This window comes from Aquarana catesbeiana, linkage group LG01, assembly GCF_042186555.1.
Source record: "Aquarana catesbeiana isolate 2022-GZ linkage group LG01, ASM4218655v1, whole genome shotgun sequence".
Classification (NCBI taxonomy): Eukaryota; Metazoa; Chordata; class Amphibia; order Anura; family Ranidae; genus Aquarana; species Aquarana catesbeiana.
In genome coordinates, this window is record NC_133324.1 from 216,677,544 (window position 1) to 216,698,838 (window position 21,295).

General features: G+C 41.4%; 1 protein-coding gene across 3 annotated transcripts in view; it reads left to right on the forward strand.

Moving 5' to 3' along the window:
• The window catches only part of SLC12A2 (solute carrier family 12 member 2), a 187,819-nt gene that overhangs the window by 160,929 nt on the left and 5,595 nt on the right, over positions 1-21,295 (forward strand). For 2 of the 3 annotated variants that reach the window (XM_073625029.1, XM_073625039.1), the window contains 5 exons: positions 1,567-1,698; positions 7,199-7,246; positions 8,329-8,451; positions 11,585-11,696; positions 14,660-14,746. In XM_073625029.1, the coding sequence (XP_073481130.1) occupies positions 1,567-1,698; positions 7,199-7,246; positions 8,329-8,451; positions 11,585-11,696; positions 14,660-14,746 (502 nt within the window). The remainder of the gene's footprint in view (positions 1-1,566; positions 1,699-7,198; positions 7,247-8,328; positions 8,452-11,584; positions 11,697-14,659; positions 14,747-21,295) is intronic. The other variant, XM_073625049.1, reaches the window with a different exon arrangement.

Here is a 21,295-nt window from a genome sequence, read left to right on the forward strand (position 1 = left end):
CTGATTAAAGTGTTTTTTTTTAAAAAGAAGTCTTACTTTAACTTTTATCAATGTGTTCTGTTCCCCAGGGGACAAAGTACATGTAATACTTTGTTCCATCTTTCTAGGTGTTGCTTAAAGCAGAGCTCCAGGCTCCTTCAGAAAAAATGAAGTCAGCAGCTACAAATACCGTAGCTGCTGACTCTCAATATTAGGATTACCTGTCTGCGAATCCAGCGGCTCCAAACCAATTTTTCAATTAGCTCTCGAGTGCTGCCGCCACCATCTCGGGTACGGGAAACCGGCAGCGAAGCCGCAAGTTTTCCCTACTGCGCTTGTGCAAAGTGCGCTACACTTTGTGAATGACCCGGCGGCGGGGTAAGGAAGAGGGGGGGGCGCAACTTCCAGCTGACTTCGCCGCGGCAAACTCATCCAGAAGTGGGAGTGGGTACCTATCAAAACCAGGTACCCACCCCCCGAAAGGTGCCAAATGTGGGGGGGGGGGGGGGCAGATAAACGGAGCCTCTCCTATTAGGTGGAGCTCTCCTTTAAGGCTAGCTTTTTAAAATGCTGTATCAAAGCTTGACTACTGGCTCTCACTTGATGTAGTTTAACTTTGTGTAAAGGGTGCTAAAGCATTACACTTTCAGCATTATCATACTTGCAGCTTTGTCACTTCTTTCTGTCCTACTTGCATTTTGTCATTGAAATTATAATTACTCCAAATCTGTTGGCTTGTCCGGGTGGAAGTTAAATGATCAATAGTACCTAATCAATAGCTGCCCAAGTCTATCGATGTCAAATTAGAATCCAGTGGCCCAGATTCCAAACTACCATGATAGATGGTTAACAATGTGACTTCTCACCCGTGACTTAAACAGATGGAGACGTGGCTGAAAAAGCAAACTAACACATGTTGTGTAATAAAAGATTTGTATTAAGCTAAATTAATTTTTTTCCTGAAGTTCATTCTTCTATGACAGGCATATACAGTACTACCAGCTATGAATTTTCTTCTGTAATCTGTTTCCAAATGAGACCCCCCCTTATTTATAGACTCAGAGATGACAATTTATTAGATGACGGTTTGCAAATTCACAATGCTTGTGTTGCTTTCAGCTGGTAACTTTAGGCATGTGTTACAGAAATTTGCTAAACTTTTGTGCCCCATCTTTTTTTATTGATTGTAGTTCTTCTGAACTTTGACTACACATATTGTTGGTATTACTGCTGAATAATGGAAAGTAACGGCCTTTGTCTTTCTGTGGTCTGGCTTGTCAGAGAATCTGGAAGTCAGTGTAGCTGTTGTGTAGAAGTTCCGTTATCACGTGTAAATTTGTTTGTCAGCTTCCTATGTGTTCTGGTTTCCTGCCACGTTCCAAAATCTTCTGAATAGGATAACTTTAGTGATATTTGCCCTAATGTTTGCATTAATTCTTTGTAACAAAAGCATAGAGCAAAAATCTATACAAATTGGTTTATTGAGGATATAAAAATATATATGATGTTTTTGGTTATATTTTAATCTGTTCTTTTTTTTTTTTTTTTTTTTCTGTGTTTTTTTTCCTGTTTTTTTTCCCCCTCCAGAGGAACTACTATCATCTCAAGAGAAGTCACCTGGCACCAAAGATGTGATAGTAAATGTAGACTATAGTAAAAAGGCTGAGGCAGAGTCTTCAAAACAGTTCTCAAGTGACACAAGTCCCATGATGCGAAAAGGTATCCACATAATGTGTGCAGTTGTATTTGTTTGTCATCTGTTGAGGGTCACAGGAGGTCTTTCACTTTTGGATTATACAACGGTTCAGAAGGATTGCACACTGGCAAGCAAAAAAAAACTGTAGGCCACCTTCTACCACCAGCATACCTCATTTTTTTGCTAGTGTGTAAGGAGAGGAGAATGAGCATGTTTTCTTCAGCTCTGCTCTGTAAAAGACAAACTTATTTTTATTAGTGCCATTTTATTTTATTCTTCAAAACAATTTTCTTCAGTCAAGAATCTTCTCTACATTGCTGCTAGGGCTGGTGTCTTCAACTGCAGCTAATCTGTGGAGGGGGGACCTCAGCCTAGCTTTTGGAATGCCAGGTCTGGACCCTGCTGGACAGGACATTGCAGGGATAGCCTGGAAATGACCTTAGGACACTATGTTCCGCCTAAGGAGCTTTCCAGGCTCCATCCTGGTAACAAGTTATCTGTGGAGTGCTTTCTAGGTCCAGAGCCTAAAGCATTGCCCTGGCACTTGACCTTCCTCTAAAGGCTCACTTTGTTGCTGGGTACCTTTCAGTTTACCACTTCCTTCCATTTTCCTCAGCAGAAGGGGTTACATTGTGGTACTGAATGCTGACGATATCTGTGGGGTGGAGTGTTGCATGCACATGATCCATGCCATATTTCCTGCAATACAGTGTCAAGGAAGCATTTCCCTGCTACTGCTTGCAAAGAACCACATAGAGCGCCAGTCTTTGGTCGGTTCCTGCTGCCTGCCTACAGTGACTTTGGTCACCCCAGGCTATCCTCATCTGCTACCAGCTCTTTGGGTTTCACGAGTAGCTAAGCCCTTGCCTAGTACTTTTAAGCCCTTAGTTGTCACATGGTGGCAACATGTCTGATTCTAGAGACAAGGGGGGCAGCCCCACTGTAACAGGCGCCCTCAGATCACATTCTACTAATGGTCCTACACCATGCCCCCACTGATGGTGCTAACATCTGCAGCCTAGAATCTATTTGCCAGTTTATCCTGTCATCAGAGTCCTCTTTAGCTTTATTCGGTGTGGTCAGTTCTTCTGCCCTTTTATGCTGAAGTTTTCACTACAGTTATGCAGGACTTTATAGTCCGCAAATAGCTTGGTGAGCCATAGAGGTGACATGAGTACCTTCTCCTGCAGAGTCTGCATATTGTTTACCAAAGTCCTTAGCAAATTCTGAGCCACTGACCATGGAGGTTCTGTCTGAGTTGCTGTTATTCCCACATTAAAAGAGACTGTTTCTGCTGTGTTCTGTGATTGGAGAAGGAGATACTGTGATGTTCATCTCCCTCTTCTCCAAGACATTTTGTAACTAATAGTGATGCTGAGCTACACTGGGTGATGCACAGCACTGTTGGGTGGATGAGAACTTTAAAACTCTTACTCATTTTTTTTTTTGTGTATAACCTTTAGAAAATACATATTTCCATTTTTAATTATTATTATTGATTGGTTGCAAATTATTATCTAAAATAAAATAGAAGTACAGTTATTTGTATAAATGCATATCTTACAACGTACATGTTTATTTTTGCCATTTAAAATGCATTCATGCTGTGAGGTAATTTTTTACTGTCTAGTTTTCCTGTCTGTGCATCATTTGGTATGCTCTTTATTCTTTGCAGGTGTACAGAACCAAAGAGGAACCACACATGGGGTTTAATAAAACATATTAGTGTATGCAAACATTTAGAATAAATGATTTATGAAAGGAAATGGTATATCTTGTATTACCATGCTCCGCTCACTTTAGAGTCTTAGGAGTGGTGAATAAAACTCATCATTAGGGATGAGCCGAACACCCCCCTGTTCGGTTCGCACCAGAACATGCGAACAGGAAAAAAGTTTGTTCGAACATGCGAACACCGTTAAAGTCTATGGGACACGAACATGAATAATCAAAAGTGCTAATTTTCAAGGCTTATATGCAAGTTATTGTCATAAAAAGTGTTTGGGGACCTGGGTCCTGCCCTAGGGGACATGAATCAATGCAAAAAAAAGTTTTAAAAACGGCCGTTTTTTCAGGAGCAGTGATTTTAATAATGCTTAAAGTCAAACAATAAAAGTGTAATATCCCTTTAAATTTCGTACCTGGGGGGTGTCTATAGTGTGCCTGTAAAGGGGCGCATGTTTCCTGTGTTTAGAACAGTCTGACAGCAAAATGACATTTTGAAGGAAAAAACTAATTTAAAACTACCCGCGGCTATTGCATTGCCGACAATACACATAGAAGTTCATTGATAAAAACGGCATGGGAATTCCCCAAAGGGGAACCCCGAACCAAAATTAAAAAAAAAAAATGACGTGGGGGTCCCCCTAAATTCCATACCAGGCCCTTCAGGTCTGGTATGGATGTTAAGGGGAACCCCGGCCAAAATTTAAAAAAAAAAACGGCGTGGGGTCCCCCCAAAAATCCATACCAGACCCTTATCCGAGCACGCAACCTGGCAGGCCGCAGGAAAAGAGGGGGGGACGAGAGTGCGGCCCCCCCTCCCTCCTGAACCGTACCAGGCCACATGCCCTCAACATTGGGAGGGTGCTTTGGGGTAGCCCCCCAAAACACCTTGTCCCCATGTTGATGAGGACAAGGGTCTCATCCCCACAACCCTGGCCGGTGGTTGTGGGGGTCTGCGGGCGGGGGGCTTATCAGAATCTGGAAGCCCCCTTTAACAAGGTGACCCCCAGATCCCGGCCCCCCCCCTGTGTGAAATGGTAAGGGGGTACATAAGTACCCCTACCATTTCACGAAAAAAGTGTCAAAAATGTTAAAAATGACAAGAGACAGTTTTTGACAATTCCTTTATTTAAATGCTTCTTCTTTCTTCTATCTTCCTTCATCTTCTGGTTCTTCTGGCTCTTCTGGTTCTTCTGGTTCTTCCTCCGGCGTTCTCGTCCAGCATCTCCTCCGCGGCGTCTTCTGTCTTCTTCTCCTCGGGCCGCTCCGCACCCATGGCATGGGGGGGAGGCTCCCGCTCTTCTCTTCTTCTCTTCTTCTTTTCTTCTTTTCTTCTTTTCTTCTCTTCTTCTCTTCTTCTTCATTTTCTTCTCCGGGCCGCTCCGCAATCCATGCTGGCATGGAGGGAGGCTCCCGCTGTGTGACGGCGCTCCTCGTCTGACAGTTCTTAAATAACGGGGGGCGGGGCCACCCGGTGACCCCGCCCCCCTCTGACGCACGGTGACTTGACGGGACTTCCCTGTGACGTCACGGGGAATGCCACAGGGAAGTCCCGTCAAGTCACCGTGCGTCAGAGGGGGGCGGGGTCACCGGGTGGCCCCGCCCCCCCCCGTTATTTAAGAACTGTCAGACGAGGAGCGCCGTCACACAGCGGGAGCCTCCCTCCATGCCAGCATGGATTGCGGAGCGGCCCGGAGAAGAAAATGAAGAAGAAGAGAAGAGCGGGAGCCTCCCCCCCATGCCATGGGTGCGGAGCGGCCCGAGGAGAAGAAGACAGAAGACGCCGCGGAGGAGATGCTGGACGAGAACGCCGGAGGAAGAACCAGAAGAACCAGAAGAGCCAGAAGAACCAGAAGATGAAGGAAGATAGAAGAAAGAAGAAGCATTTAAATAAAGGAATTGTCAAAAACTGTCTCTTGTCATTTTTAACATTTTTGACACTTTTTTCGTGAAATGGTAGGGGTACTTATGTACCCCCTTACCATTTCACACAGGGGGGGGGCCGGGATCTGGGGGTCACCTTGTTAAAGGGGGCTTCCAGATTCCGATAAGCCCCCCGCCCGCAGACCCCCACAACCACCGGCCAGGGTTGTGGGGATGAGGCCCTTGTCCTCATCAACATGGGGACAAGGTGTTTTGGGGGGCTACCCCAAAGCACCCTCCCAATGTTGAGGGCATGTGGCCTGGTACGGTTCAGGAGGGAGGGGGGGCCGCACTCTTGTCCCCCCCTCTTTTCCTGCGGCCTGCCAGGTTGCGTGCTCGGATAAGGGTCTGGTATGGATTTTTGGGGGGACCCCACGCTGTTTTTTTTTTTTTTTTTTGGCGCGGGGTTCCCCTTAAAATCCATACCAGACCTGAAGGGTCTGGTATGGAATTTAGGGGGAACCCCACGTCATTTTTTTTTTTTAATTTTGGCCGGGGTTCCCCTTAATATCCATACCAGACCTGAAGGGCCTGGTATGGAATTTAGGGGGACCCCCACGTCATTTTTTTTTTTTAATTTTGGTTCGGGGTTCCCCTTTGGGGAATTCCCATGCCGTTTTTATCAATGAACTTCTATGTGTATTGTCGGCAATGCAATAGCCGCGGGTAGTTTTAAATGAGTTTTTTCCTTCAAAATGTCATTTTGCTGTCAGACTGTTCTAAACACAGGAAACATGCGCCCCTTTACAGGCACACTATAGACACCCCCCAGGTACGAAATTTAAAGGGATATTACACTTTTATTGATTGACTTTAAGTATTATTAAAATCACTGCTCCTGAAAAAACGGCCGTTTTTAAAACTTTTTTTTGCATTGATCCATGTCCCCTGGGGCAGGACCCAGGTCCCCAAACACTTTTTATGACAATAACTTGCATATTAGCCTTTAAAATTAGCACTTTTGATTTCTCCCATAGACTTTTAAAGGGTGTTCCGCGGCATTCGAATTTGCCGCGAACACCCCAAATTGTTCGCTGTTCGGTGAACTTGCGAACAGCCAATGTTCGAGTCGAACATGAGTTCGACTCGAACTCGAAGCTCATCCCTACTCATCATAAACAAAACTTAGACACACTTACAGAGTGAATGGCCTAAATCATTCAATATTCACCTCCTTTTTTTGTGTAGTATAACCAGCCCTGCCCCTTTTGGGTCAGACCTGCTTCTGCAGCAGAGAGCGAATCATCATTTCTATTGTATTTCTTTTAATACATGGTAAGGCAGAGAGAAACCCCCCTTTATAAGAGCTGAGACAGGTAAGAATTATGGGAACTCAAATGCAAAGATCTGTTTTCAAAGTATAAAAGAAACCAAAGCGTAAAACATCTAATCATCCTGTACCAAAGCTAAAATAACCATGTTTGGTGGACTAAGGCCCCGTTCACACCTTTACAGTTCATCACACATTAAAACTTGTCAATTAATGTGTACAGCTTTGCAATTGTTTTTTAATGGTGCTAGTTTACATATGTGTCATGCATGTTGACATGCATTTTTTTTATTTATTATTGCATCAGTGTATGTTGTTAGCCATAATGATGGTAATGGCAGCCCATGAAAACTGGTTTCTAGCACATGGTAACCACCCACTATTATAGCAACCTCAGCTTTATTTACCATTTGATAGGTTAACAGAACCTAACAAAGTAGCAGGGAATGCATGAAAGTGCACATTAACACACATGAAAGCATGTTAAAAATGCTTGACAATGGAAAGGTGTGGAACGAGCCTAAGAGTTTTAAGGTTACCGTTCTTTTTATTGGCGTTAACACAAATAACATTCCTTTTCATCTTTCTTTTTAAATAATATCCAGATGATGAAGACGATGGAAAAACACCTACACAACCTCTTTTGAAAAAAGGCAGGCATTATCATTTTTGTTTTAGCTACATCCTTTCTTAGTCTTAATCTTTTTTTCTTTATTTCCTGTATCCTTTCTGTATACTACTTAAGTGTTTTCTGTGGGTTTTCTTTTCTTGACCATGACATACCTTTCACTGTAGGATAGAAGTGACATCTGGACAGATGACCAGGACTTGGGGAAAACCATGAATTAGTAGTTAGTAATGAGGGATAAACCTGACTTTCATTTTCAGATTTTTTATTTTTTTATTTTTTTTTTAACTATCTAGCCTATTCCACTTTTTGAAGTTTTCTTGTTTATCTGTGAACAGGGCGAATTTTCATATTTTTGAATTTGTGCTTTGCTTTAACAATGATTTGAAACCGGAACATGGATTCTTTTGCTGTAGGTTATGTTAGGATGATTGCAAGTATGATTATGGGCCTGAGTTCTGCAGGCCCTTTTGTGTTTGTTTTTTTAGCTTTTACTGACAGGTCCAATACTATTGACAGTATTGAAGACCACATTCAATTTGCTAGTCCTTCAGGATTTAAAAAAAATCAGAACTACCTAGGGTACCTAGGATCCTTTTTTGGTCTTTACACAAAGGTAGTGCTCTAGTTCATTTTATCTCATCCCTTCCAAGAGAACAACCTTTGTACACAATTATTACCGAAGGACACATTTCTGAGTGCTTTCAGAAAAAGCTGTGTACTTCACTAATAATTTGGCTTAACCCTTCTCCACTGAAGATAAGAGATACTAGTCCTTTCATAGTGACGCATGTTTTGTTACTCTTAGGTTGTAAGATCAACCAGTTGTCTAGGCATCAGGTGCTGATGAGTTTACCTTTAAAATACTTCAATGCAACGAACAAGTACACGAACTGTTATGTCAGTGTAGCTTGCTGTGGTATTAAAGTTGTGACTGGAGAATTGGATCAAGGAGATCCTGTAGAAGAAAAAAGAGAAGTCATCTTTGCTGTGTTACGAGACAGAAAATTCACTTACTACTTCCTTCTCTTTTCTTTTGTGGTTAAAAAAACAAAACAAAAACTGATGCTGTGCGTATTGTTTTATCTTTGTGCCCTGTCTTCGCAGGTTCCAAAGGACAAGGTGTAGCACTGAATTCTGTAGACCAAAGACTTCTGGACGCCAGCTTACAGTTCCAGAGAAAGCAAGGCAAAAATACCATTGATGTGTGGTGGCTCTTTGACGATGGAGGTAGTTATATGAAGGGTCAAAGAAGATGTTTCTTCACAATTCTAGGCTAAAGGACCAATAATAGAACAGCTTTAAATTTGCATTGCATTCTTGTAAGCGATTTGAGAGGTTTTTTTTTTGCACCCAGGACTTGGCAATTCTTGTTGGTTACCTTTCATCAAAATCTACAGTAGCTATCAAATTACTTATTTCCCCTAATAACTTCAGAAAATCACTGCCATCTAGTGTTTATATCATTCCTGGATTGGTTTGATTTAATAACAAATTTGCTTTCCAAATAATGAACTTCTTATCTTCTGTTCTTTTCCTTTAGGGCCAGTTCACACCATAGAAACGCAGTCCAGATGTGTTCCAAATGCTCTTTTCTGTATGGGCGTTTTTGGTGCAGTCCGCTGCATTTTTTTCCCCCCTCTTTTTTCTTTTTTTTTTTTTAACCTTAAATAACGATGTGTGTTCCAGTATGTTTTTGTCTTGTTTAGGTGCGTTCCAGGTCATTCCAGTGCATTTTTGATGCGTTTTACAGCATTCCAGTACTGTCCAGTGCAGGAAAAATGCAGCATGTTCTACTTTTCTTTCTGGAACTGGAACGCACTGGATCTGCATGCACTGGTGTGAGCTATGCCATTGAAAACCATATAACCTACTTTACATGCGTTTTTGATGCGGGGAAAAAAAACACACTGGACTGCATGTGGTGTGAACTGGCCCTTAATGTGTTGCAATTGTTTGTCTTGCAGCAGTGGCATCAGTTCACAAAAGCGTGATGCATGCATTTTTTCTGTTACTATGTTAATTTTGTAGATCACCTTTATCATTTCACTAGGGTTTTATAGCACCGTTCTGAAGTGTGTTTTTTATATATATATATATATATATATATATATATATATATATATATATATATATATATATATATATATTTAAAGATTTTTGTAATAAGCCAAATTATGGGATACTGCAACATGTTTTAAATTCAGACATCAGGTACCTACAGCAGAGCAACCTTTATTAGAAAGGTGTGTGGTAATTACTGATCTCTTGAGCAAGACTATAATTATCTATACAGATGACATAGCAGTCTGATATTCTCTCAGCCAAGCAATTGTGCTGTATAATTTTGGGAACTGGAAGTGCATAAATTTCTTTTGCCAAATATACACGTTTTTTGTGCTGAGAGGACCCCCCTGGCAAACAGGAGACAGCATCAAAGTACTAATGCGATTAAATGAGATAGGAGGTTAAAAGGTTGTAATAGGATGAATGCACAATTTCAACTTGTGCTTTAACTAACCCGCAAGTGTATGCATGATGTCAAGAGTGAATGGGAAACATTAAGTAGCCCTGCAAGAAGCAGAAAATCTTACACCACATCATACTAAGTGATTCCACAGACTTACACACTATGGTAATAGCAGAATACATAACTACTAAGTGGCACTGAACAGTGAAAAAAAATATCTTAGTTTGTGAAACACCTGTTGTTGATAGTGATGTTAACAGTAGCAGTCTACTAAGGTTGTTAAACTGGCCATACACTGTTAGATTTATTTCGTCCATCCTGGAGGCCGAACGAAAGATATTAACAGATGACTCTATCCACCTTTAAACATCATGAATGGGTGTATCCCCCTGCTTGGTGGCGATGGCAGCAGCTGCATCTCCTTGTATCCAGCCACTGTTCGGCAGAAATCTTTCCAGCGAGCTAATTCAACAAGTGTCAATCAAGCGACTTGTCGAACGGAACGGGGCTACCGACTGAGTGAATTTTTGGACAGTTCATCAGGAAACAAACAAAATTCCCTCACCATATGGCCAGCTTTATCCTTTTTTGCTACACAGCCTTATTTTAAATGGTTGTAAAGGTAGAAGGTTTTTGTTCTTTTACCTTAATGCACCCCTGTATACTTACCTGGGCCCAATCTGGATCCAGTACTGTGCTTGAGAGCAGTGACTCTCACAGCCCTTTCACTTCATTAGACATGGAGGCGGAAACAGGAGCCCATTGGCTCCTACTGCTGTTATTCCAAGCCTATTTGGAAGAAGGTGGGGACGGGGCCAAGCTGCTCTTTGTGTGTATAGACACACAATAGAATGTGGTTTGGGATCAAGCCTGCACGAGTGCCCCCCATAGCAAACAACTTGCAGGAGGGAGGAGCCAGGAGTGCAGTGCCAGCGGGGAACCCCAGAAAAAGGAGGATCGTGGCTGCTCTGTGCAAAACAATTGCACGGAGCAAGTAAGTATGGCGTGTTTGTAAACATAATCTATATTTTTTTTTAAATGACAATTACTTTAATGTTCATGTCGGAAATCTAAGAAAATATTTTTATAGAATATTTATTTATTTTTGCTTGAAGGTTGATGGGGATCTAAGGATCGATTGTAGTTCTGTACATTTGCATGAAAGAACTATTTTTTCTTACTCTGGAGGGGCCAGTAATTATATAATAATAATATAATATAATTATATAATATAATTATAAGAATTTGCCATCCAATTCTAAATTATTCTTCGCCATCACACATTTTATTTGCTGAACTTGTGTTCTTCGTAACTTGTAATAGTATCAGATTTAGTATGGCTAATGGCCATAACTCGGGAAGTGTCCTGTAGGCAGGGGGCAGCTTATACTGGGATGTGCATGATGTACTTTCAGAAATTGCTTGCCATTGAAAACAGTGCTGGAGCAGCTGGTGAGCTTGGACCACTCTCTCCGGCAGTAATACACAGCAGGTTCTGTAGACCTTGGCTTGAGAACAAATGTTCAGAGACTCTCCAGCTGATCAGATCACTGTTCCTGTTCACTGTTTGATTCCTATTCAGTTTCATCTGATGCACACTTTGACCTCATTCCCATTGTTACTCCCTGGGGAAAGATTCAGCTGTGTTTTGCAGTTGATTGCTGCTGAACCTTTTCTGAGGGGTGCAGATCTGTGCTGCTTATTGATCGGGACTGTTTTGGTTAGAAGAGTGGCCAGAGGGATGTCATGTACATTATACCAGAGATTGTGTGTATATGTTGGGGTTGACTGAAGAGCACCAGCTGCTGTCCAGGATGAGATCACATGTTTACATATGTTCCATTTGTTTTTCTTTAATGACATCCCAACCTAATCCTTTCCTTTTTTGCTCAGGCCTTACATTGCTAATACCCTATCTGTTGACTACAAAAAAGAAGTGGAGTAATTGCAAGATCCGAGTTTTTATTGGTGGAAAAATAAACAGGATAGACCATGACCGCAGAGCGTATGTGTTTTTTATTTTTAGTTCTATCTTTTTCAAGTTTATTTGGCTTTATAATACTAATATTTGCCATTTTTTACTTCAACTGCCACACAGTTATCTATGTTTTTATATGCTCTTCTCATCATTTCATTGCCATTGATCTGCTGCAATTTTTTTTCTATGTTTTTTTTTTTTTTTTTTTTAACGGCACTATTACTGTATAATAACAATGTCAAAAAGTTATTTTGATTATGTACCACCTTCTGATCTTTTGAAAGAAAGCTTCAGTACTCTGTCAACCTTTCCTACCTATAGCCGGCCATACACGGATCCAAATACGGCCAGTCCCGTATTTCGATTGGTGTGTGGGTTCCCCCACATGACAGAGATTAAGTTGCTAGTGGTAACAAGGGATAATTATTATTATTATTATTATACAGGTTTTAGAGTGCGCCAACAGTTTGCGCAGCCCTTAACAAAATGAAGGCAGACATTACCGTTACATTACAGTTTGGTACAAGAGGAATTAGAGGGCCCTGCTCATTAGAGCTTACAATCTAAAAATAATTTTGTTTGCCAAAGTTGGGCTTTAAAAATGTTCTACTAAAAAAAAAAAAAAAAAAAACAATCGGCCTATCTGTTTATAGCACTTAGCATTATTTAAAATGCTGGGTGATTTTGTATAAGCTTCAGTATACAGTATATGTCAAAGAAAGGCACGTGCATAGTAGCTATACTAGTGTGTCAGATTTGGGGATAAAAGTTAGGACATGACATCTTGTAAATAATTTACATATACTGCTGAAGCATTAAAAACCTCCCAACGATCAGTGCTGGAATCCACTTCAAGTCTTCACTACCCCTGTGACAGTGACCCGCTTATACTTGTAGTGCCGCTCTAAGCAAAAAAAGCAAGATATATATTGTGCCGCTTTTGCTCAAGAATGGGGTGTCGGCATGACATACCACCATCCAGTAGTGTGTAGTATGCTTTGAAAAATCGCCTCTCTATGTTGTTAACATGTGTGAGATGACCTTAGCCTTGCACCGTTTCACAAGCCACGCCCTCTGACATGTTTCACCCCACCCCAGGGGTAGGGGGAGAAACATGTTACTGGGCGTGGCTTGTAGAGTGGTGTAAGGCTGAGGCCATCTCACACATATTAACGACAGACTGGGAGAGCGGCGATTTTTCATAGCAACTTTGTGAAAGTGGTCCTGCTACTCAGTATAAAATACACATTGCTTGTGTTTTATAGTGTTGCTCAGATGTATAAAATTATTCATGCATTTCTAGTACTGTGTTGCCAGTTTGAGCAGGAGCCTGGGGTTCCTGAGATGATGGTGTGAGTGTTAGTGATTGTGCTGGATTTTGCAAACCATTGCAGGAACTTTTTAATGACATTAGCATACATAATCACACATGTAGCTCTGCCCCAAGGTATAGACTTCTCAGGAGCTAAGTTTAAGCTGGACTAATGTAATCCAATTTGTCCCTTACCCCTTCCAGTATTTATAAACCATTAAATCGTTCTTTCTTTTTGAGAAGTGTGGGAAAAGCTGCTGTTCAAAGTAGCATCTTGCTTAGAGCTTAAAGCAAAAAAAAAATAAATCCTTTTATCACCAAAAGATCTTTTGATGAAAAGAAAGATGACTAAATTATGACTTAATCAACAATAGGGCAAATAATTTATACCATAAAACTGCCATCCAAAGAGCAGCACACATTTATTTTCAATTTAGCATCCAAAAAAAAGAAAGCTTTTCCTGTTATACATTTACAAGAACAATTAGATAAAATGACCACGTGTGATGTATTTAAATGGAAGGATTTTAAAGCGTTCTTTTAAAACCAAGGCTTTATTATGTTATATTTTTGCTTTACATTTTTTAATGTGCGCTTGTAAATGCAAATGGAAAATGCAATACACAGCCCCTAGGAGGGGTATTGTATGTAGCCTGTAGCCCAGCGCATAACAGAGAAAAAACTAGTACAATGCTCCTCTATCAGAGATTAGGCAAAGATGGCAAAAATAAGTGCTTGTGAAAATAAAGTGTATTTGTTTGGAAAAGGACACACTTCCACAGTGTCATCAGTCTCTCCTTTGTGCAAGCTCTGGAGTCTTCTCGCCAATGCTTGGAAGGCAACAAAAGAGGGAGAGGGGGAGGGTGAGCACAACTGTCTATGCGTAGTATACGTGAAGATACAAGTAAAAAAAAATGGCAGAAAGGAAGGTTTTGCACTCACACATAAAGATGGCTTCTGGAATCTTCCAATGGACATGGAACAATAAAGAATAAGAAAAGAAGAAATCCCTGTCTAAGTGTAGTAAGTAGTGAAGGAACTCATAGAAAATGGTGAAAGAGTAGTTACTGCACTCACATAAATAAACAGTAGGAGTGTATAGCATCTCAATAGATCTACAGTGAAGACCTTGTCAGGTACAAACTCATTCTAGTACTACTTTCACCATTTTCTATGGTTAGACAGTGATTTCTTCTTTTCCTATTCTTTATTTGTTCCATGTCCATTGTAGGACTCAAGAAACCTCTGCCAGCCAACATTATACATATTGACATGCTGTGTACATTTGTGCGTATGTGAGTGCAATACCTAACTTTCTGACATCTTTTTACCCATATCTTCTTGTAAACTACGCTTAGACAATGGCGCTCCCCCCCCCCCCCTTTTTTATTTTTACCTTGTAACTGAATACTCATCTGCTATAGAGAGACATTTAAAACCTAAATAGTTTTTTCTCCTGCATTTGTGTAGTGGTTTTCTGTGCATACACGTTATTATAGGTATTTTAAATGAATGTGTGGATTTAGATGTTAATTGAATAAAGTCAGTACTGTGTATGCAAGAGTATGGATTTAGATGAGCTGCGCTAACCTTATAAAGAATGATAAAGTCTTTGCATCATCTGAAAGTTTGTCATTGTCGTGGTTTTCTCTTATTTTTGATATTGATGTGTTTTCAGGATGGCAACGTTGCTTAGCAAGTTCAGGATTGACTTCTCCGATATCATGGTCCTTGGTGATATCAACACAAAGCCAAAGAAAGAAGCGTATGTTAGCTCTTCATTTCTATATACATAACTATATTGTGATAACCTACTTGTTTTTTATTTCTTTTTTTCTTCTTTAGACTGTTTGGTGTAGTATAGCCACTAGACAATATTTCATTACTTTGAAACCTGATGACATGTTTAATTGTCATGTACACTTTTTGGATAATATTTAGGCTGCTCTTGTAGCACAATTAGGGTAATTAATAATCATGGTCTGTGATATTCTTTAGAATTGCATATTGCCTCCTTACAACAAATGTTGGAAATCAGTACATCAAGTTGGGCATCCTCCGCATGTGGAGGTGCGCGGAGACAGAAGTGTCCATAGGTAACTTTGCCCTCAGTGCAGCTGAGCTCTCTCACACAGACAGTGCAAAAGCCTAGGATTTTTTAAGCAGGGTGGGTGAAGTCTGACGGGAGTACAGAGACATTAGTTCCTCATCCGGTCTGTTCCCCTTGGGATTGTCAGCAAGTAGTGGATAGATTCATAGCCAATAGACAGCCTGCTATTGACTTTAAAATCTGCCTGCTGGCCATTACAAGAAGAGCATGGACCTATTGGGGAACCAGTGTCGCTAGCATCACTAGTTGTGAAGCCGACATTGTCTTTAACAACCCGTGACAGGTGGGGAGGAGAAGGGGTTAGTAGCAGCAAACATGCCGCCTGCTGCACATTGTATTGAGACAGGCACTCTGTCAACTTGCAGTTGGCCTTAATTACCCCCGGTTTTGTTACCTTTGAACTCGTTTTTTTTTTTTTTTTTTCATTTGGTGCAGTAATAGCACTACTTTGCACAAGTACCGCTATTGAGAACTACCTGAATCTGATGGGGTGATCTCAGTGTGCTGCCGCTCCTTCATTAATCAACCACAGGCTAGGATGGGTCTCCGTCTCCCTCTTTCTCTCACAATCCCTTTCCCTCTTTCTCTATGGCCCTCCCTCTTTCCCTATCCATTTTCCCCCTCTTTCTCTCGCTGTGTCTCTCCTGACATATTACACAGCTGCAGAAGCACTACCTGTCTTTCCACCAAACTAAACAGCTGATAAAATGTATTAACTGTTGCAAAAAAATTAATTCGATAATCCCAATAATTTATTACACGGATTTACAGCTGTTTTTAAGGCAGGGCCACATACAACACAAAGAGAAGAGAACACTGTTTAGCTATGCATACATATGCATAGATATTATGGATTAAAGCAAAGTGTTGAGACAGTTGTAGACTTAAAGGGGTTGTAAAGGTTTGTGTTTTTTCACCTAATGCTTCCTATGCTTTAAGGTGAAAAAATACCTGTCAATGACCGGCCCCCAGCCCCCCATTTTACTCACCTGAACCCTCGAACTTTTCCCACGGGGACACGCCTTCTTTCTGCTAGGGGATTCTCGGCTGTTTGGATAGATTGATAGCAGTGCAGCCATTGGCTCCCGCTGCTGTCAATCAAATCCAATGATACGGCCGCCGGGGGGCAGGGTCGAGTCCTGCATTCGGCATCTAAGGACACCGAATGCTGGACTCGGGAGCATGCCAGCAAGGTAACCCCCCGGGAGAGCACTTCTCCTAGGGGGTTATCTGATGTGGGGAGGAGCCGTGAGAGCCGCCGAGGGACCCCAGAAGACCAGCATCGGGGCCACTCTGTGCAAAACGAGCTGCATGGTGGAGGTAAGTAGGATATGTTTGTTATTTAAAAAAAAAAAAAAAAAAAAATGTTTACCTTTAGTGTCACTTTAAGCCTGGTACACATTACGCTGGGTTAAACGGAAAGAAACTCAGCTCCAGTCGAAGCCACTGTACTAACGATCCGACGTTGGTACAGAGATCGTCCCCGCTGAGCTGTTGTGGCGCCCCCTCCCCGCCAGAATACTCTGAGCAGCACTCTGCTATTGGCTGAGAGCATTAATCGGGAGCTGGTCGGCTGCTGGTTTTTCAGCATGCTCGTCCGACAGAAGCCGGCCCGGCTGCGATACACTCGGGCCAAATGTCGGACATTTTTTATTGAACTGGTGGATGTCGCCTGTCATTCGGCCTGTGTGTACCGGGCTTGAGCAGACCTCACCAGAGGTAACAAATAAGCAGAAGACATACCGTGTAACCTTTTCCTGCCCAAACCACTTTCAATAAGCCCAGATAAGTCAATGCACACATACAGATTGTTATGGTGCATTGCATATAGAATGATCAGCTACTTGTTTGGGGAGAGACACCGTTTTGATATATTTCTGCTAACATTAGTTTGTAAGCAATATTACAATGATAGTTTGGGCAGAGGCAAAATTTAAACATATAACCCATTTAGAAACATACAGTAGCATGCTACATTCTGTTGTGACATGACATGGGGGTGGGCTACTGTATTTAAAGGACAATATCATGGTTCTGCAAGTTGATGCTTGTTATACCATATTGTCATCAGCTTGTAAAATGTGTGGCCCAACAACCAGCTGTTAAATGTTCTTTTGCACTTCAAAATATAAAGGATTTATTGCTGAAAGTGAAGCATATTATAGCATCACAGTAACGTTCTGGTAGCTGTCATCTTCATATGCAATTACACCTGTTTTTTTTTTTTTTTTAAATCAAACAAGGTTTTATTGATCAACTGGTGCATACATAATATGTTTGCGGTAACACATGAACATGGTAACAGTACATTGATTTTTGTAAGTTCCGTACTTGTGATACTGGGTATAAAATACTTGTCATGTGGGGATATTCCGAGTATATACATTTGACACATGCAACTATACATCTAAACTCACATCCAATATATCACCCTGTACCCATTTAGTTACGTTAGACACAGGTAGCAGATTCTTGTAGCCAACGATCCCATATTTTATTGTACTTGGTTGGGCAACCTCTATTAATATATATGCATTTCTTGAACGGTAATGTATTATTCACCTGCACCTTCCATTCCACCATTTTAGGAGGCACTTGTCTCATCCATGTTTTGGCAATAACCTTTCTTGCTGCGAAGAGTGTTTCATGTAGAAATGTTTTGGTGTATTTATCAATTGTATCTGGCATTATACCTAGGAGACATTGTTTTGGGTCTAGGGCTAAGGGTGAGCCCATTGTGTTGTGTAGAAATGTCACTATTTGTTCCCACAGGCCTTGAATCTTAGGGCACGTCCAAATCAAGTGAAAGAACGTGCCCGTCTCCCCCTCACACATCTGACATGTGGTGGGTTGTGTGCGTTTATATCTTGCCACTCGAAGGGGTGTAAGATATGCCCTGTGAAGTATGTAGAGCTGCGACAAGCGGTCTGATAATTTAGGGGACACAGTTTTGCAGGACTCCAATGCCTCCCCTCACTCCTCATCCTCGATTGGACCCACCTCTCTTTCCCATCTTGGTTTGAGATCGTATGCTATTTTAGTAGATACAGGGATTGAGAGCATGTTATAGAAGGCTGAGATCAGTTTATGAGGGTCTGTACTTTTAATTACTGCCATAAGAAGATTAGGTATGGGGTTTGGAAGGGAGTCAGGAAATTGTGACTGTGACGCATGCCGGATTTGTAAAAATCTGAAGTACATCTGGTTCTGAATTGTAAATTCTTCCTTAAGTGTATCAAATGTTTTGAGATGTCCATCTTTCAATAAGTGGTGCAGGTAAAATACTCCCTGCGTGGACCATAGAAATGTGTCATGAATTTTATTAAACTCGGGGAGATTCTTGTTATGCCATATCGGTGTGTAATCATTGATCTGTGGAATTTCAAGTTTAGAGGCGGCTAAATCCCATATTTTCCTGTAATTATATAACATGGTTTGTCTATTTTCTCCTAGCTCCATCCCCCCGAGCCCGATGCTATTGCGTATACCGAGTCCTTGGTGTGTTGTGCCCACTTTGGACATAGGAGCGTGAGGAATCTCTCACTGTCTGTTTTATCCAAGTGGAACATCTGTGACAGTTGTGTTGCAATGTAATATAGGTTAAAGTCGGGGAGAGCTGTGCCACCAAGGTCCGTTGGATTCTTGAGTGTTTGCCATGCTAGTTTGTGTCTGTTATGCCCCCACACAAATGGCTTGAGGAGGGACTCTAAAGATTTAAAATGCTTCAAGGGTAAGTAAACCGGAGTATGCCAGAGGACATACAGTATTTTAGGGAGTAGTATCATTTTGATTAAATTTATGCGACCCCAAACACCCAATGGTAGTTTGGAACAGACTCGTATTTTATTTTTAACCGTAGAAATGAGAGGATCTATATTGAGGGATACATAGTCTGCAGGGGATCTAGATATATACGAATCCCTAAATATTTAATAACATCAACTCTCTGAATCGGTAGTCTGGCTTGGGATTCTGGGGGTGGGATCAATTGGTAAAATTTGGGACTTGTCCCAATTGATTTTCAGCCCTGAAAATAGTCCAAATTGTTCAATTGCGTGGAGTGCGGTATCTAGTGATGGGCCCGAATCTGCTAAATATAAAAGCATGTCGTCTGCATACATACTAATTTTTTCAATTAAAGAGCCCATTCTAAGTCCTTTAATCTCCGGATTCGCACGGATGGATATCGCCAGGGGTTCTGCCGCAAGGGCATACAATAGTGGGGATAAGGGGCAGCCCTGTCTCGTGCCTCTACTGAGGTCAAACATCTGAGACGACCACCCATTAGCCACCACTCTGGCCCTAGGTGCCTGGTATAATAATTGAACCCATTTAATAAATTTCGGACCGAAGCCATAGCCCTCCAAGCATCTCCATAGGTACCTCCACTCCGCCGAATCAAAGGCTTTTGCTGTGTCTAAAGTCACCACAACCCGTGAGACAACCTCCTCGTGTGTAGCCTGTATATTAATATACAGTTTCCGGAGGTTAAACGAGGTGTTGCGACCAGGCATAAAACCAGCCTGGTCTGTATGTATTAGTGATAAAATTACTTGATTAAGCCTAATAGATAGTACTTTAGCTAATATTTTAATATCAACCTGTAAAAGGGATATTGGACGATAGGATTCTGGGTATCCCGGGTCCTTTCCCGGTTTGGGGATGAGGAGTATTGTTGCCTCTGTCATAGATGGGGGTAAAGTCCCAGTTTCAAAGAGATGATTGTACAATGTTAGTAATTTAGGGACTAGTATATCGCTGAATTGGGAATAGAACTTGATTGGGAGTCCGTCTGATCCTGGGGATTTAGACCTAGCAAAACTGGCTATAGCTGTCGTAATTTCGTCTGTGGTGAGGGGTGCCTCAAGTAGTTTGATCTGTTCCTCTGTCAGCTGTGGGAAAGTCACCTTCTCTAAAAAGAGAGACATGGATTGTGTCTCAGTGGGAGCTGTCGTTTTGTATAGGTCCACAAAAAAATTTCTGAACATGGAAGTTACTCTAGGTGGGTCTGTTATTTGTTGTCCTCCAGGGCCATGTAATGTGATGACCACTGGAGGTCTATCTTCGCTGTGTACCAAGTATACCAGCAACTTGCCTGCTTTTTCCCCATGTTCAAACATTTTCTGTTTGGAAAAAAATATTTTTTGTCTAGCTTTCTGGTATTATAGCTGGTTTACTACTCTAGTTTGTAGTTTGAGCAGATCTGCATTTGTGGGGGACGGGGTGGTGGCAAAGTTGTCTTTCGGCAGAGGATAGATCCTCCAGCGCCTTCCCGAGGGAATTACACCTGTTTTGATTAAAAGACCACACTTTGTTCTGGTTTCATTAAACTAAAATATCTTTTCAATTCTTTGCAAAGCACACAAACAGCATTAGCTTTCTATTTTATACTTCTGGAATGTTGCTGAATCTGCCTTCTTACTTTTAATTGCATATTTCTCGCACAATGTATCTGAGAATGTTCTGTAATTCACTTTGCTCTGTCTATAATGACAACGTATTGTGCCTGGTGTAATGGTCAGCTCTTTACCTTAATATGTCACCTTTTATTTGGCAAATTTACAAGTATGAAACAAAAGTGAATATTGCAGTTCTTGCTATGGTTATATATTGTTGCTAGATGAATCTGTGAAATCTTCAAAATTCATAAGACTAGCAGTCACAGTGCCTTAGATTTGACACTGCAGACATACAACCCTGAAAGCACAGGGAGTGCAATGCCATTTTTCAGATGGAATTTAAAGAGGATTTACCACTAAATCCATCCCAATCTGTTCTGTGTTCTTTAGGGATCTGCCACTACACACCCAGTCCCATGCCACCATCTTCTTTTGATGTCGTCAAGGGGCCCCTTGTCTCTTCATGGTTCATGCAGCCGGCCTTGTAATGGCGCACATGCGCTACGGGGCATCGGGGGGGGTGGGGGTCAACTGCAAAAAGCAAAAAGACAGGGTACCGAAACAGCCTTGAAAAATAATTCCTGTACCTCTTTCTGACGTTGTCAGCCATGCATGCCAATCTTAAGGCTGCCGGGTCTATAAAATTCTTAGACAGCCTAACCTTAAATAATCAGATAAAATATTTGAATGGTATAGCCTGCAATAAGATCCGTTTACAATTGTACTTTATGGCTCTTTTGATAGCTTGTATACCTTACACTGTGCAAAGATATCATTAGGCACATATGTTGAAGCGTACAATGTC